General features: G+C 41.3%; 3 protein-coding genes across 3 annotated transcripts in view; 2 read left to right on the top strand and 1 right to left on the bottom strand.

The window, feature by feature from the left end:
* mwh (multiple wing hairs) overlaps positions 1–18,747 on the bottom strand; it is a 466,270-nt gene that overhangs the window by 307,614 nt on the left and 139,909 nt on the right. The window lies entirely within an intron of this gene.
* LOC137247249 (platelet binding protein GspB-like) lies at positions 569–7,060 on the top strand. The gene has a single exon (XM_067778359.1). The coding sequence runs from the start codon at positions 629–631 to the stop codon at positions 7,058–7,060; it is 6,432 nt and encodes a 2,143-aa protein (XP_067634460.1). The 5' UTR covers positions 569–628.
* LOC137243496 (uncharacterized) lies at positions 11,225–16,182 on the top strand. Its single transcript, XM_067771281.1, has 3 exons — positions 11,225–11,479; positions 11,542–11,703; positions 12,476–16,182. Exons 1-3 carry the CDS (start codon positions 11,299–11,301, stop codon positions 16,084–16,086), a joined length of 3,954 nt encoding a protein of 1,317 aa, XP_067627382.1. The 5' UTR covers positions 11,225–11,298; the 3' UTR covers positions 16,087–16,182.

The raw sequence follows: 18,747 nt of genomic DNA, 5'->3' as shown, positions 1-18,747 counted from the left end.
ACGTCATTAATTCAAGTTAATCAAATGTATTAGTGGATTTTTTATAGGGGGCCCGTAAATTGTTTAGTCCCGGGACCGGATTTTCTCTCTACGTCCCTGGTTAGGGCTAAGATTTTGCTTTTGTCTTCCTTTTCTAGTGTGAATCTATTTGGTCTAGGAAACAATTCTATAAACTTAATTAAAGTAAATTGCATACTTAAGATATTCAAATACCGTCAGCGCGTCTATGATCATTAATTCAAAAATTTCATTAAACTAATCAATAGCTGCGTTTTCCACAACTAAGCTCAGTTGTTAAGCGCAAAAAACATATGTATGTATATGTACATTGTACACAGTTGATACTAAAAAGGAAAGTTTAGTACAAAAACACGTACGGTTTGCTAAAGACAGTAAACGCAAAATGAGAACTCTGCGAAATTTGTTTGAGTATAGGCCGAAAATGCACGCACGTGACTGATTTCAGTAGAGGGCTTAGTAGTCTGCAGATTGTGTCTTCCTGCCACAATAGATAATTGAATTTCAGTATAAAAAGAGCCACGGCCGTTAGTCCGACAGTAAACCAACAACCAGCACTGAGTAAACCATTGTACCTTCGCAAGCAATAACCGCTAAAAGTATCTTTAAAATGTTTTTAAAACTTTTAATTGGTATCCTAATTGGATATGCCAATGGCGCACCATATAAGAACGAGGCTTCGCCTGCTCTTTCGTATTACGGAGGACCTAATTTATCTATACCACTACCACGATATCTGGGTCCGATTGAATTAGCTCCATATTTGGCACCAGCTGGTACATCATACGCTGCCATAAAAACAGCTAAAGTTAATTATCCTGCATCACCAGAAGCTATTCAGAGCTCCTACTTATTGACACCAGAAGCCTATACCTCTTCAAAACACGCAGATCAAGTTGCACCGAGCTCTGTCACGAAGCAGTCGTACTCTGAACCAAGCACTGATTCGAAAATTGCTTACTCTGCAAAGGCACCGACAACATATTCCTCTTCTTTAGTAGTAAATTCAGCATATGAAACTCCATCTTCATCGCAAGTCTCATCTTCATCTTCTTACTCTGTACCATCCTCATATAGAGCTCCAGAGACTTCACTATCTTACGATGATGCAGCTGCAACATCATATGATGCTCCTGAAAAAGATCAATACCCTTACGCATCAGCACCAGCTAAAGCGTCAGCGTCATTTTCCCATGAAAGCGAAATATCTTACCACGCTGCTCCAGAGTCAACCGCTGCACACCCGCCAACTTCTTATTCGTCGCAAACTTCATCCACATATACAGCACCAGAAAAATCGTCTACGTTTGATAAAAAACATTCACACCATGCTCCAATTTATAGAAAGGAATCATCTTACTCTGAACCTTCCTATGCTGCACACTCCTCATCTTCATTGGGACCCGCTTCGACTTATACTGCGCCAGCACCTGCTCATGATTCATATCATGCTGCACCAAAATCTTCTGGATCATCGTACACTGCACCGCCTTCAGCTTCCCACACATCTTCAGCCCCAGCTCCATGCTCGCATGCAGTAAAAACAGAAAAAGGTTCTTACGCTGGTCAAAGTGTTGCAGGAGCCGAAACCTCTGAGTCTTATTCTGGACCATCTTCTTATACAGCTCCAGAGCTCCAAGCTTCTGAATCTTACTCGGCATCCGAATATGCAGCTCCCATCACTTCATACATCGCACCGGCTTCTAGCTCAAATTATGCAGCATCCAAACCTGAAGATTCGTACAATGAATCATCTGTATCCCAGTATGGAGCAGCAACAAAAGCTCCTTCCTCACACTCTGCCTTCATTGGTTCTGAAGCTTCAGAGTCATCTGCTTACCTATCTCCGAAGTCGCATGCATCGCCATCATACTCAACGCCATCTTCAACATCTTATGCTTCTTCAGCACAAGCTCCTTGCTCATCTTGTTCTGCTCCATTATCGTATGATGCTCCATCGCAGTCATCATCCTACTCAGCTCAAGACGAAGAATATGCCTCAGCTCCAAGTGAAGGATATACAACGGCCGAGAAATCGTTGTCAGCTCCAGCTTCTGCTTCAAAAACTTATACAGCTTACAGTAAGGAACATGCCCCAGCTACAAAATTTTATTCTGCGCCATTATCGTATGATGCTCCATCGCATTCATCATCCTACTCAGCTCAGCACGAAGAATATGCATCAGCTCCAAGTGAAGGATGTGCAACGGCTGCGAAATCGTATTCAGCTCCAGCTTCTGCTTTAAAAACTTATACAGCTCACAGTAAAGAACTTTCCCCAGCTACAAATTCGTATTCTGTCCCATTACCGTATGATGCTCTATCGCAGTCATCATCCTACTCAGCTCAAGATGAAGAATATGCCTCAGCTCCAAGTGAAGTATATGCAACGGCTGCGAAATCGTATTCAGCTCCAGCTTCTGCTTTAAAAACTTATACAGCTCACAGCAAGGAACATGCCCCAGCTACAAAATCTTATTCTGCTCCATTATCGTATGATGCTCCATCGCATTCATCATCCTACTCAGCTCAAGACGAAGAATATGCATCAGCTCCAAGTGAAGGATATGCAACGGCTGCGAAATCGTATTCAGCTCCAGCTTTTGCTTCAAAAACTTATACAGCTCACAGTAAGGAACATGCCCCAGCTACAAAATCTTATTCTGCGCCATTATCGTATGATGCTCCATCGCACTCATCGTCCTACTCAGCTCAAGACGAAGAATATGCCTCAGCTCCAAGTGAAGGATGTGCAACGGCTGCGAAATCGTATTCAGCTCCAGCTTCTGCTTCAAAAACTTATACAGCTCACAGTAAGGAACATGCCCCAGCTACAAAATCTTATTCTGCGCCATTATCGTATGACGCTCCATCGCACCCATCGTCCTACTCAGCTCAAGACGAAGAATATGCATCAGCTCCAAGTGAAGGATATGCAACGGCTGCGAAATCGTATTCAGCTCCAGCTTCTGCTTTAAAAACTTATACAGCTCACAGCAAGGAACATGCCCCAGCTACAAAATCTTATTCTGCTCCATTATCGTATGATGCTCCATCGCATTCATCATCCTACTCTGCTCAAGACGAAGAATATGCAGCAACTCCAAGTGAAGGATATACAACGGCTGCGAAATCGTATTCAGCTCCAGCTACTGCTTCAAAAACTTATACAGCTCACAGTAAGGAATATGCTCCAGCTATAAAATCTTATTCTGCGCCATTATCGTATGATGCTCCATCGAATTCATCATCCTACTCAGCTCAAGACGAAGAATATGCATCAGCTCCAAGTGAAGGATATGCAACGGCTGCGAAATCGTATTCAGCTCCAGCTTCTGCTTCAAAAACTTATATAGCTCACAGTAAAGAACATGGCCCAGCTACAAGTTCATATTCTGCCCCATTATCGTATGATGCTCCATCGCAGTCATCATCCTACTCAGCTCAAGACGAAGAATATGCCTCAGCTGGAAGTGAAGGATATACAACGGCTGCGAAATCGTATTCAGCTCCAGCTTCTGCTTCAAAAACTTATACAGCTCACAGTAAGGAACATGACCCAGCTACAAATTCGCATTCTGCCCCATTATCGTATGATGCTCCATCGCATTCATCATCCTACTCAGCTCAAAACGAAGAATATGCTCCAGCTCCAAGTGAAGGATACACAACGGCTGCGAAATCGTATTCACCTCCAGCTTCTGCTTCAAAAATTTATACAACTCACAGTAAAGAACATGCCCCAGCTACAAATTCGTATTCTGCCCCATTAGCGTATGATGCTCCGTCGCATTTATCATCCTACTCAGCTCAAAACGAAGAATATGCCTCAGTTCCAATTGAAGGATATGCATCGGCTGCGAAATCGTATTCAGCTCCAGCTTCTGCTTCAAAAACTTATACAGCTCACAGTAAGGAACATGCCCCAGCTACAAAATCTTATTCTGCCCCATTATCGTATGATGCTCCATCGCATTCATCATCCTACTCAGCTCTAGACGAAGAATATGCATCAGCTCCAAGTGAAGGATATGCAACGGCTGCGAAATCGTATTCAGTTCCAGCTTCTGCTTCAAAAAATTATACAGCTCACAGTAAAGAACATGACCCAGCTACAAATTCGCATTCTGCCCCATTATCGTATGATGCTCCATCGCATTCATCATCCTACTCAGCTCAAAACGAAGAATATGCTCCAGCTCCAAGTGAAGGATACGCAACGGCTGCGAAATCGTATTCACCTCCAGCTTCTGCTTCAAAAATTTATACAACTCACAGTAAAGAACATGCCCCAGCTACAAATTCGTATTCTGCCCCATTAGCGTATGATGCTCCGTCGCATTTATCATCCTACTCAGCTCAAAACGAAGAATATGCCTCAGTTCCAATTGAAGGATATGCATCGGCTGCGAAATCGTATTCAGCTCCAGCTTCTGCTTCAAAAACTTATACAGCTCACAGTAAGGAACATGCCCCAGCTACAAAATCTTATTCTGCCCCATTATCGTATGATGCTCCATCGCAGTCATCATCCTACTCTGCTCAAAACGAAGAATATGCTCCAGCTCCAAGTGAAGGATACGCAACGGCTGCGAAATCGTATTCACCTCCAGCTTCTGCTTCAAAAATTTATACAACTCACAGTAAAGAACATGCCCCAGCTACAAATTCGTATTCTGCCCCATTAGCGTATGATGCTCCGTCGCATTTATCATCCTACTCAGCTCAAAACGAAGAATATGCCTCAGTTCCAATTGAAGGATATGCATCGGCTGCGAAATCGTATTCAGCTCCAGCTTCTGCTTCAAAAACTTATACAGCTCACAGTAAGGAACATGCCCCAGCTACAAAATCTTATTCTGCCCCATTATCGTATGATGCTCCATCGCATTCATCATCCTACTCAGCTCAAGACGAAGAATATGCATCAGCTCCAAGTGAAGGATATGCAACGGCTGCGAAATCGTATTCAGTTCCAGCTTCTGCTTCAAAAACTTATACAGCTCACAGTAAAGAACATGACCCAGCTACAAATTCGCATTCTGCCCCATTATCGTATGATGCTCCATCGCATTCATCATCCTACTCAGCTCAAAACGAAGAATATGCTCCAGCTCCAAGTGAAGGATACGCAACGGCTGCGAAATCGTATTCACCTCCAGCTTCTGCTTCAAAAATTTATACAACTCACAGTAAAGAACATGCCCCAGCTACAAATTCGTATTCTGCCCCATTAGCGTATGATGCTCCGTCGCATTTATCATCCTACTCAGCTCAAAACGAAGAATATGCCTCAGTTCCAATTGAAGGATATGCATCGGCTGCGAAATCGTATTCAGCTCCAGCTTCTGCTTCAAAAACTTATACAGCTCACAGTAAGGAACATGCCCCAGCTACAAAATCTTATTCTGCCCCATTATCGTATGATGCTCCATCGCAGTCATCATCCTACTCTGCTCAAAACGAAGAATATGCCTCAGTTCCAAGTGAAGGATATGTATCGGCTGCGAAATCGTATTCAGCTCCAACTTCTGCTTCAAAAACTTATATAGCTCACAGTAAGGAACATGCCCCAGCTACAAAATCTTATTCTGCGCCATTATCGTATGATGCTCCATCGCATTCATCATCCTACTCAGCTCAAGACGAAGAATATGCATCAGCTCCAAGTGAAGGATATGCAACGGCTGCGAAATCGTATTCAGTTCCAGCTTCTGCTTCAAAAACTTATACAGCTCACAGTAAAGAACATGACCCAGCTACAAATTCGCATTCTGCCCCATTATGGTATGATGCTCCATCGCATTCATCATCCTACTCAGCTCAAAACGAAGAATATGCTCCAGCTCCAAGTGAAGGATACGCAACGGCTGCGAAATCGTATTCACCTCCAGCTTCTGCTTCAAAAATTTATACAACTCACAGTAAAGAACATGCCCCAGCTACAAATTCGTATTCTGCCCCATTAGCGTATGATGCTCCATCGCACACATCGTCCTACTCAGCTCAAGACGAAGAATATGCCTCAGCTCCCAGTGAAGGATGTGCAACGGCTGCGAAATCGTATTCATCTCCAGCCTCTGCTTCAAAAACTTATACAGCTCACAGTAACGAACATGCCCCAGCTATAAAACCGTATTCTGCCCAATCATCGTATGATGCATCATCGCATTCGTCATCACACTCTGTTCACAACGAAGCTCCAAGTGCAGGATATGCACCAGCTCCGAAATTATATTCAGTTTCAGGCTCTGTTCCAACAGCTTATTCAGCTCACAGTAAGGAAAATACCCAAACTACAAAATCTCATTCAGCCCCATCATCGTATGATGCATCATCGCATTCATCATCTTACTCAGCTCAGAACGAAGAATATGCCTCAGCTCCAAGTGAAGGATATGCGCCAGCTCCAAAGTTTAATTCAGCTCAGAGTAAGGAACACTCAGCTGTAAAATCCCCTTCAGCTCAGACCTCCGCTTCAGCGTCTTATGAAGCACCTGCACTTTCCTCATCTTACTCCGACCAAAGTGAACATCATGCATCAGCTTCAAAATTGTACTCGCCATCTGCGACAACAACTTCTAAGGCAAACGCATATTCATCTGCTTACTCTTTTGAAAATGAAGGATATGAAAAAGTTCCGAAGCAATATACAGCTCCTACTTCCTCTTCATCGTCTTATGCAGCACCAAAGCACTCAATGACTTACTCTGCCAATGATGGAGAATATAAATCAGCTCCAAAACAATACACAGCCTCTGCTCCCAATCCAGCACAATCTCACTCATCACCTTACTCAGCTCATGTAAAGGGATATGCTTCAGCTCTAAAATCATCTTACTCCGCCCAAAGCGAAATATATGCACCATCTTTCAGATCTCACTCAGCTCCAGCATCTAAAGATAAACCAACGGTATCCACATATTTTGCTAATCAAAAAGGCGGGTATGCATCGGATTCGAAAACTTATTCAGCACCAACTATTACTGCTCCTGCTCCAGTTCTTGAACCCTATTCAAGTGATACTACTTATTATCTTTAAGACGTAAGCTTATAATGCTCCGAAAAATAAAAAATAAAAGATGTGAAAAATTAAGATATTGTTCTTTGATCTCGCCTAAGAAAATAGGGCTTGCAATTTGTGTAGGTACGTTTTCAACGCGTTAAATCTCAGTTTTAAATCTTCATCGCCAAATATAATAAGATGCTAAGACTTTCTATAGTCATCCTCAAAGTATAGGTAATTGCAATAAAAAGAATTTCGTGGTGCTTTCTGGAAAACCCTTGCTTGGTGTGTAGTCTGGTACCCATTGATTGGCGTTCTCCAAATGGCTACCATCCTTAGATCAATGTAAGCCAAGGACAAGATCATAATTGTGGAACGAGCCTCATTCACGATTCTGAAATATTTATACCACAGCCCAGGGTTAAGAGGAAGTATGTACATAAATACTTGGGTGGAGGTAGCGTACATCGCCTACCACATCGAAGGACCTGAGTTCAAGTCCCGAGTAAAGCAACAATAAAAATTAGGAAACAAATTTTTCAGTCGCCCATCCATAGGGATTTGGCAAACCCACCGAATGTATTTCTGTCATGAAACGCTACTCAATGAAAACTCATCTCATTAAAAAGGAGCATGACGAAAATTGGAAGAGAAGCTTGGCCTTAATATTCTCGGCGGTAAGTTAGGTTAGGTTTTGTTGGAAGACAGGAGTCCAGTAAAAGAACAGCAAACTCGAACGATAACGATAAAGCTAAGGCACACATCGATCTTCCAAATTTCCTTCAAAGAATACGTTCCGACGGAGATATTTACGCCTCGTTCTCGAAAAAGATTGACAGTTGAGCATAAATTGAATGCATGATGCCACCTCTTCCTCCGCTATGTAGCTAAAATAGCGGCTGTCCAGTATACTGAGGCGTACTGCATGGACTCCCATTAGGTAGTGCTCTGTTTACACTCCAAAAACACTGAATAGATGATTTTTTGTAAACCCTAATAGATTCACCGAGCGCGTGAAGTCAGCAAGGGGCCATAAAGACCTCACATACGGCTAAAGATCGTGCCATGCCAGCGTTTGCTAAACTGACTAGAGGCTCACCTTTCCAAGAGCAAAATCTCGACGGACATACATGTTCAATTTGCCTGCTCTAGTGAAGAGGTCAACCTGGCAGTTGCCAGGGATATCCTTATGCCGTGGCACCCAGATAATTTTTAACAAAAAGTAGAAAGTTAGGCAGCCTTCGACCTTACGGTGATAGATTTTAACCACCTGACTCGCTGAATAGATGTTAAATTCCCTAACAGTTACAGTGGCGGATAGTACGACACTGCAATGATCGGACAACCTAAATTTCCGGCTAACACGGAGCTTATAGCAGAATACTCCACCCCGTCTCCCCCGTTCACCTGGATCCATCCAGTTTCAAAAAGTTCACCTGACTCCGGTCCCATATTAATATCACACTCCATTGATACCATGAAGGTATATAACTAGTGAATGTATAACCAGGGATTAAGTCGAAGTCGGTCAAAATGCTCAAGGGCCCGTTACTCGCATGTTGATTCACCGGCGTCACAAAGCCCAGCTTCCGCCCGCGCTGCGGCTATTTATTCCACGATGTCAACCAGGTACTGATTCAGCATCCTCTTTAGTTATAATGTACATAGGTATTGTATGAAGGTTAGGACCGGCTTATACCAACCACCGCGGATTGCTGAACTGCTTCCAACCTTTAGACAGTGTAAGATGCGTATCGCTCATCAAACGTACCACCTTTGGAGAGACCCCCATTGTTTGCCAATTCAACTTCGACGGCAGTACAAGACAACTGAAGCCTTCCTATGCTCCAGTTTTACTGGGGTTGACAGCTAGTCCTCATGATTCGGACCACGTGGTCACAACACCCATGTAAATAACCCTGTAACACTTCGCTAAAGATCCTGTAGTAAGTCCATCATTACAACGGCCCAAAGCAGAGAGGAAGAAATACGTCCCTGCGTAGCGGAATGCTGATGAAGATTCTATCAAGGGGAAGTGTAACTAGTAGACCGGGAGCTTGCGAAGTAGTCTTAACTTATTTCTGCCTCCAACTCAGTATGATACTAAGGTTCAGATTTCTGACCCCTAAAGATAACGATACACAACGTTGGAGTAAAATATATTGGTTTCACGTGGTGAAACGGTCGCAGTACTATCGCATCGAATTTTATGTATTTACCTGTATATGACAACTTTCAACAAATTTGTAAATTAGTTTTAACCCAGTTCGCCAGCAACTCTTGCCTGTAGAGGGTCTATTTTCTATTAATAGACGCTTGATCGTCTGGCGGTTCGTTTTTCTTAAGCAAAAACTGACACCGATTGGACTACCAACGCAAATCAAGTCTTCCATGCCCTGTTTTTCTGACTCCATGGAGCTCTCCTTTTCCTCTATGTCCAAATTCGGATGACGATAGAGATTCCTTTGGGCCTTAGCATCTTCATCTATTCGCATAGCTTGACTTTGACCAAGCCAGCAAAGCTCTTGCATCTTATTTTTTTATTCTTTATTAGAGATTACAATTTTTCGAATTCGCTCGAGAAGAAATAATTCGCGAGCATCGGCTTGAAACACTCGAGCTTGTTGACATTCACTTTAATTGTTGCAATGTTAGTATTACTTATATAGAGCTTAGAATTTGTTCTCTATTACAAGTGAAAAGAAAAAAGATTGTAACTTTACATATTCTACTGCCGAAGCCGAGTTTTTGGTTTATCTAGCCTTGAAAATCTCGCATATGTTCAAGGAGAAATCGTACGATCTTCATATAATACTGACAAAGCAGCGACTATATTGAATGTCGAGAAGCTCGCGAGCTTAACGAGTATTTCGAGATTCGAGAACTGCACGAGTAGCCAACTTTGCGAATTCTCGAGTCTCGAAATTCTTGATTAAACACAAACAATGCAAAATAACCACAGATCTCGGCTATCACCAGGAGTTGTGTAACGCAACTCTTTCAAAGGGTTGCCAGTGCAATATATAGATTATCCAACCCAATTGTAAGCCTCATCTACCCGTGGCGAATCTTGTTTCTTAACAGTCGAGGCAATGGCGACCCCAAGTCCTTCATGGAAGAACGGGGTGGGGGGCTAGGGGGAATTGTCTAGAAGGTTCAATGTCGTCATATTAAACCGTTCCATAGTTGGTCGAGCTTGTACCTGCACCATTATGTTACCAGTACGTAAAGGATCTATATCCGGCAAAGGATCAACAACATTGATAAAACTCCTAAAAACTCGCGTAGAGTATCTTTGTTACTACAACAACAGCAACATTACCAGACGTCATAAATAAACCACACTCGGTAATGCTACTTTGAAGCTAAACAAGCAGGTCATTATTATGGTTTGCAGGGAGGCTGTATGATAAAAATATCGTTTAATATGAATCTGATCACAAAAAGTGGAAAACTTGGATACCCAGAAGACTCCATGAAGTAAGCTAATAGAGCATTTGGTCTACTGCCTCCTATCTGACATGAGCTGCGCTTCATTTGGTCAAGTAGTGTGAATTCTTTTTATTAGACCTCGAAAACAACTACACTGTGGTTAATGGCCAAACCCCTAGACTAAACAAATATATTTACAAAAACACAAACATTGTTGAATGCATGTAGTTTTAGAGACGAGAAGAGATTATGGACTGACGTGCTATAGCTAACAATTAAGAATACACGTCTCAATGTTTATTCGTTATTCTTGATGCGTTAAAGTCAGAGAAGGGAAGAAAAGAAATAATTGAGATGAACTTTATACAACCGGAACTATTAATGACGAATGGGCAAGCATGCAGAAATAAGAATTCCATTGAATTATGATTAAACACTCATTAGCACATTATTGCGTAATAATTTCAATTAAATGTGGGAAATTTCATGAACGCACCAACAGACTTTTATGTTTTCTTAGGATTCTTTGTAGGCCGCACTAAGACCGACAGCCGAAAAACACGTACAAAAGCAGTACTAAACTCGAAAAATAACTGGAGCTTCTTAAGATAAGGGCTAAAATTCGTCTTATGGTTGACGAACTTTGCCAAAACATGAAATGTGGCCTGCATACAAGCACGCTTCATAGGCACAGAAAATGATTAGGCAAGAATGGAAGAACCAGCGAATTTTTCTTATTGAAATATAAAAGGTCGACAAAACCAGAAATTGCAGTACAAAAACAAAAATACTTCAGTTATACACAGCATTTGCTTAAAAGTGACGGTAAATTCATTGTAAAAATGTGGTTAATATTTTTTATATGCAGCTGGGTGGCCACCACTGCAACATCCTTCTATACACCAATTTGCCCTACAGGTGGACCACCAGTATGCGCTACCAACGGACAAGCATATCTTTACTTCGAAAGCGAATGTAAATTAAATGCTTATGTTTATAAACGTATTTTTGCTGGTAAACCAGGTAAGTAAATATTTTGAGCTTTTGTGAAGGAACATATTTTTAATCTCTTCATGCAACCACAGCTCCTGTGCGTACGGATATTGAAAATTGTTTGTTGGATTGTCAGGAAATCGTTTGCCCTACACTCTATAAACCTGTCTGTGCACAGCGTGTTCCGATAGGACCAGCAAAAACGGTGCCAAATGCTTGTCTCGTAGAGCGCTTAGCTTGTGAAACCAAGCAAAGTAAGTTTAACATATAAAAGACTATAAAACTATATATATAAAAATCAAATTCTGTGTATGTATGTGTGTTCCCTATGGAAACGTATTTCCCATACTTCAATCATCACCAAATTTTGGCTATAGGTTCCTTCGATCAAGACGAAGGTTCTTCATATTTCAGAACTAAGAATTTTAAATTTAGATTCTTTTTCAATTTCACATGCGCCACTGGGTGGTGCGACAAAATTTGTATGTCAGCAAAAGTTACTCATACTTAAGTGCAGAACTTTTGCTTGGTCATAGCATTGAATTCACAAAAAGTTAAAGCGATTGCATTGAGTGATTTAAAATTTTTTATTAAATTTATGCATTCCATTGTAAAAATAGCTGTCTATATGAGATGATAGACAAAAATTGTGCAGCTAAAATATTCTGATTAAGTTATGAGATTTTGAGTATGAATTGTGTGTGACAAAATGAAATTTGAAAAATAAATCAAAGAATGATAAATTAGAGGAATGAGGGATCTAAAAAAAAAGAAGGAGAGAGGTAGAGGGTGTAAAAAAAGAAGAGGGAGATATAAGGTAATTATAAAGGGTAAGAATGAGAAAAATTGGAAGATACATTTTGAAGAAGATCAATAAAATCTTACATACTGATTGCTTGACTCTGAGTAACGGGAATACGTTAAAATACACCTTCTTATTTAGATTAGTATCTGCCCAACCCGAGCAACGCCGGGTACCCTGCTCGTCTTTGATATTTATAGAAGCCTCTTTTTTTCTAAAACTAGGATGGGTAATCATTGGCGAAGGAGCTTGTTCACCTTTTCCCGCACCGCTGTTGGACGATCACTTGGTATATCAATCTACAGCAGATGAAACCTATAATGGTTTCGACCAGTCAGCCGCTAAATATTCAAGGTTGCTTCCTCATAAACAGAATTACGCAGAGGACTATCCAAATACAAACGTTGAAGCATCCAAATATGCAGGCGATGAACCAGAATACGCAACAAAAGAACCAGATTTCCTACGACTGGATTCACATTATGTAGCACAAGAACCCGATTATTCCACTGAGAAACCAAATCACGCAGAACGAAAATCAGGCAGCACGGAGCAAACGTCATATAATGCCAAACAAGAAGACGATTTTGCAGCGCATGAACCAAGTTATCCAACATTCAAACCATTTTACTCAGGCTATGAAGCTAATTATGCACAACAAAAGACAGCAAATGTGGAAGATTATGGAGATCAAGGACCAAATTATTTGCAACAAGAAAAAGAAAAATCGTCAGAGTATGCAGCAAATGTTAAAGGATATCGAAACCAAGGACCGAATTATGTCGCACAAGAAAAAGATTATTCTGACGCGGCACAGAAAGAAGACTATGCGAAGCAAACCCCAGAGTATGCACCACAGGAAAGACATTATGCAAGTCAGGAAGCATATCACACATTAGGTGATGCAGCTCAATATTATCCAGTACCAAAAATAAGTCATACAGGTCATGGACCACATTTAATAGGACAAGAATCTGGGTTTTCTACTGTGCGACTAAATCACGTAGAACGGATACCAGAAAACATGGAGCAAAGTTCAGATACAGATGATTATGTAGCACAAGGACCAAATTATGCAACATCCAAACCAGTTTACTCTGGACATGAACCTAATCATGTAAAACAAGACACAGCAAATTTGAAAGATGATGAACATCAAGGACCAAATTATTTGGAACAAGAAAAGGAAAAATCGCCAGATTATACTCAAGGACCAAATTATCTAATACCCGAACCAGATTATTCACAACGTGAACCTAATAATGCACCACATCAGATAAAGTATGCAGAGGAAGCTAAGGACTATGAAGTTGAAGGACGAAATTATGTCGCACAAGGAAAACAAAGAACCGATCAAGCGACAGGTAGTGCCGATCAGGCGCAGTATTATCCAACTACAGAAGCAGGTCACACAGGTCGAGGACTATATTATGAAGCGCAAGGGTTAGTTTATGGAACTGAGCGCCCAAATCACGCAGCTCGAAAACCAGACGGGTCAGAACAAGCGTCCGATTATACACCACCGGATAAAGTTGGTGAGGTTAACAAACAAAACGACAAGGCATTAGAACTGGAATACTCAGGGCAAGGATCTAATTATGCACAAGAAGGGGTAGAGTATGCAGCAAAAGAGAAAGATTGTGGAATTCAAAACCCAACTTATGCAAACCAAGCGGCAGATTACCCAGAGCAGGGACCAGCACCAACATCCTCTTCTTACGTCGATGAAGAAAATGGACATGCACCACTGTATCCCAATTTAGACAAAGCTATTGCACATACATCAGCGTCGTATGCAGCTAAAGATCAGCATAACTTGGCGTCAGCTACAGCTGCTTCAAAGAACGAAGCTTCGAATGCTTATGCAACAGTGAAATCAGCACCTTCGTACACAGCTAAAAACGACAACTACATAGCATCTAATCAGTCTGCAACATCTTCTCACATAGATCAGATAAAAGGATATGCTAACGAAGTTTCCTATTCTGCGCCAAAGGAATATACGGAAGATAAAGCTGCGTTTGTAGCTAAAGAGCAAACGTATCCATCTTTTGACTCTACATCAGACTATGGCTCATCATATGCAGGTGATACGAAAAGTTACGCACATGCGCCCTCTCCAGCATACACAACACCCTATCCCGCTCCAGAGCAACGAGAAGCTATCACGACATCAAATTATCAGCAAAATTATCCAGCATCCGTGGCAGCGCCGCACTCTTACACAGGTGTAGCTGTAAATAATGCGAAATCTTATCCAGCTGAAGGCCTACCTTCGAATGCAGGCCAGGGAAAGGAATGTGCAGCCGGCAATTCACATCAAACCAGCATACACTCGCCTAAAACATATGAGAAAGAATACCCTAATCAAGGTTTAGAACAGGTGCCTACTACGTACGCATCTAAGGAAGAGGATTATAGTAAACTAGCAGAAATTTATGCAGCTCCTATTCAAATTCCTTCACCTACACTAGAGCAAAACCTAGTATCTTCCATAAATGAGGAAAAAGATTCAGCTTATGAGGCGTCGTCGTCTTCTTACGATCATTCGCCTTGGTCCCACCCAACTGCGCTAGAGAATTATGGATCACCATCCTCATACAAATCAACGCACACTATACAAGCACTCGTTAACGAGACATATACTACTTCTATCCCAAGTCCAGGAATACCAACAAAGGCTTACGAGACTCCAGCAAGAGATTATGCAGCTCCCGAAGAAAATTATGCAGCTCCAGAAGAATCTCATACAGCGCCATATCTTAATACAGAAGATAGCTTAGTACCTTCATACAAAACTGAATCAGAAAAGTGCTCAGCACAATTTCCCAAAATAAAACAAAATTCAGCTCAAGAGTCATCTTCCTACAAAGTTCAAGAAGAAAAGCACTCAGCTCCGTATTCCAAAATAAATCAAAACGCAGCTCAGGAGTCAGCGTCATACGCTCCTGAGGATCAATATTATAATGCATCACCACAGACTTATTCCCCATCGGACGTAACTTCTTATCCCGCTGAAGGGAAAAGTCACTCCGCATCAGAACCACATGCACTACTCCAAAAGTTAGACGAACCTAAGTCGTATGAAAGTCAAGAGGGCATATATGAAACAGCACAACATGGTCCACCCTTTTATATTAACTCGAGGCAAAATTCAGTATTAAGTGATTTCATATTTTTAGCTCCGGCCTCAGCTCCTCAGCACTACACTGATATATCATCATCTTACCCACATTTTGTATTCGAGCAGCACATATCTCATCCATCATTACACTCTCATCATGCTCATACTTTAAATCTGGTGTTGTCCCCAGAATTATATTCAGCATCTACCTATCCCACAACGGAGACATCTTCTTATTCGGCTGACACAGAAAATTATTCATCGTCAGAATTTTACGCCCCCCAACATGCGGTGAAGTCGTCGACATATGAAACCCAAGGCGACGAATACGAATCCGCAAAACATGCTCTGCTATCTCACAAAAGCGAAGAGCCACATCTCTCGCATCATAAAACAAGTTCGGCTTATTCCGCTTCATTACACTCCCAAAAGGCACCCACTTCGCATTTGGTACTTTATCCAGAAGTATACTCAACGCCAAAGCACCCGCACGCAGCTTCAAGTCCAAGCGTATATTCTTCGACTACACCTGCGGCATATTCAACTTCCGATTTAAGCACAGCTGCTGCTCATAATGGAAATTCTGTATTTGATCTGTTTTCAAATATTGCTCAATCCGATCTAGCAAGATTTTCGCAAGGCTTCCATTGGCCATACGGACCCATTTATTATCAACCGCGATTCACACAAATTATTTACAACGCTCGATAAAAATCAAATGGCAATTTGTTTTGCCATTTGTTGCATGTTATAACCCATAATGGGTAGAAGTATGGAATGTAATAAACTGCGAATTTTAAGATTAAATATTGCGTTTGGTTTTGTTACTAAAAACTAACAGGGGGATGAGAGTCACATTTGCTGATCTTTTTATGAATCAAATTTTGTTTAGAGGTGCACAAATTATTTCAACTTCCAACTGTTGCACCTGTAGTAGAGTCATGAATTCATTGCATACTTTCTGGCTGAAGATATTAGTTTTCACAGTTTGAAAGCTCTCCGAAGATCAGTCTAACCTGGAGCAATTTCAATACCACTGTAATCAAAAGCTGTTTTGATGATCACACATTTTGAGCGCCATACATAAAAGTAAATGCCACACTTATGAAAACTATTCGCAGTTCGAAATATTTGGTAAATAAGAGAAGTTTTCACCAAGGTAGCGACGTTCTTTAATAGTTGTTGTTTCGGACGACTAATAAACTGTGACGTGCTTCGAGTACATCATTTGATCATTAATTTCAAAATCATCGAGACAAAAGTAGCAAACACTGAGGAAAATTAAATAATAAATGAAGGTTCTCGTTCTTACTCTTAATTGGAGCTCACCCGGCGACTAAAATTGAGAGAAAACGAAATCCATCTCCGTCTGATCTTTTCAACGCAGTGGCGCCTTAACTGTTGCCGTAGAGTGCAGACAGAAGAAGGAATTTCTACGATATCTGCATATCTTTGTCGATATCAGTTCTAAACATTGCTCAATGGCTCATAATTATAACAAAGAACTTTTCTTTCTAATACCCCAGGTTCTATGAATCTGATAATCTAATAAACTGTGACGTGCTTCGAGTACATCATTTGATCATTAATTTCAAAATCATCGAGACAAAAGTAGCAAACACTGAGGAAAATTAAATAATAAATGAAGGTTCTCGTTCTTACTCTTAATTGGAGCTCACCCGGCGACTAAAATTGAGAGAAAACGAAATCCTTCTCCGTCTGATCTTTTCAACGCAGTGGCACCTTAACTGTTGCCGTAGAGTGCAGACAGAAGAAGGACTTTCTACGATATCTGCATATCTTTGTCGATATCAGTTCTAAACATTGCTCAATGGCTCATAATTATAACAAAGAACTTTTCTTTCTAATACCCCAGGTTCTATGAATCTGCTGCTGCCAATGTGCTTCGTAAGGGCAAAAATAGACTTACAGCGCAGAATTTTATTTCTCGGCAGAAGACTTAACTTTTCAATTGCCTAATCAGTTCGAGGTAGAACTACTTGCAAGAGTAGCAGCGTGTGTGGGATTTCTTAGCCTACAGCATTTTCGATGTTACTGCTGCCTAATTCTAAACCAGCGGGCTCGGTGGCACGTACATAGAAATTCTTGCTACGGAAAGCTAGTTTTAGGTGGAATAATATTTACTGGTTGTCGATCTTGTTTACATGGGTCTTCTAATATTTTTGGCGTATCATGGAGGTACTATAGGAATAAGTATTGTCACGCCTGAAACTGCAGTTACTATCACTGAATGGTAAACAAAACTCTGGGTATTTTCTTTGGAAACGCGTTGATATTGGCAGCCAAAAGACTGGGGTCTGGGACAATATTAAGACCTTGATTTTTTTCGTCTTTGTCATTAAGGAGACAGCTAGATAACACATTGAAAAGGTTTATGCTGGGCCTGATAATGCAAATAACCATATTGGTTTGCGGCTGTGAGCTGTACGTCTTTACCTGACCGCCTCAATAGACATCGCAATATTTGATTGCTTTGCCACGTCCAACGCATTCTTTTAGGGTGCCAGCCTTTCTAAGAGAACATTAATCTCCACAGCTGTCTACGTTGGTATCATGCTGAACCTAATATTAAAGCTTTTCGTTGGAACTGGTTTTATGTGGATGGCTGCATACATATCATATAACCAGCCATATGAAGTTGGGAAATGTTCCAGCACAGACGGCCGCTCAAGTCGTATCACTTGGTGGAAAACGTGATTCTACTCAAACTACCTAAAACTACATGGCTTTCATTGTAACATCTTTGGGTTGCATTTAATCTAAGAGTTTAAAACTAAAAAAAACCGAATTCGATTTTTTAGATGAGCTTAAATGTTCGTCTTGTGAAAGAGTGTAGTTGTTGTTGTTGTAGCAGTGCTTCGCCCCATCGAATAGGTGCGACCGATCACAAATTGTCATCAATATCCTCTAATGGGAGTCCAAAGAAACTTGCTGTTTCAACAGGGATGGACCATAATGAGAGGGGTGTTAGAGGTGTTGGTTCCACATTACAATTAAAGAGATGGTTGGTGTCATGTGAGGACACAATGCAAGCGGGGCATACATTTTGTATGTCGGGTTTGATTCTGGATAGGTAAGAGTTTAACCTGTTACAGTATCCAGATCGAAGTTGAGGTAGAGTGACTCGTGTTTACCTGGGGAGTGTGCATTCCTCTTCCGCAAGTTTTGGATACTGCTCTTTGAGTACTGGATTCACCGGGCAATTCCCAGCATAAGGGTCCTACACCTGTTTTTAGAGTTCACTGAGGACCTACTTGAGTTTTTTGGCTACATACGGCTGAGTTCTCAGGTGCCGTATGTCTTCATAATGCTTACGGAGATGACTCCTCAAGCCCCTAGGCGGTGTTGGCT

This window comes from Eurosta solidaginis, chromosome 3 (genome assembly GCF_040869045.1).
Source record: "Eurosta solidaginis isolate ZX-2024a chromosome 3, ASM4086904v1, whole genome shotgun sequence".
Classification (NCBI taxonomy): Eukaryota; Metazoa; Arthropoda; class Insecta; order Diptera; family Tephritidae; genus Eurosta; species Eurosta solidaginis.
This window is presented reverse-complemented; position numbering and strand designations above follow the sequence as displayed.

Coding starts and splice junctions, on each gene's coding strand:
- LOC137247249 (XM_067778359.1), top strand. CDS start 629: ATGTTTTTAAAACTTTTAATTGGTATCCTAATTGGATATGCCAATGGC.
- LOC137243496 (XM_067771281.1), top strand. CDS start 11,299: ATGTGGTTAATATTTTTTATATGCAGCTGGGTGGCCACCACTGCAACA. Junction 11,480..11,541: donor TATTTTTGCTGGTAAACCAG/GTAAGTAAATAT, acceptor ATGCAACCACAG/CTCCTGTGCGTACGGATATT. Junction 11,704..12,475: donor AGCTTGTGAAACCAAGCAAA/GTAAGTTTAACA, acceptor TTCTAAAACTAG/GATGGGTAATCATTGGCGAA.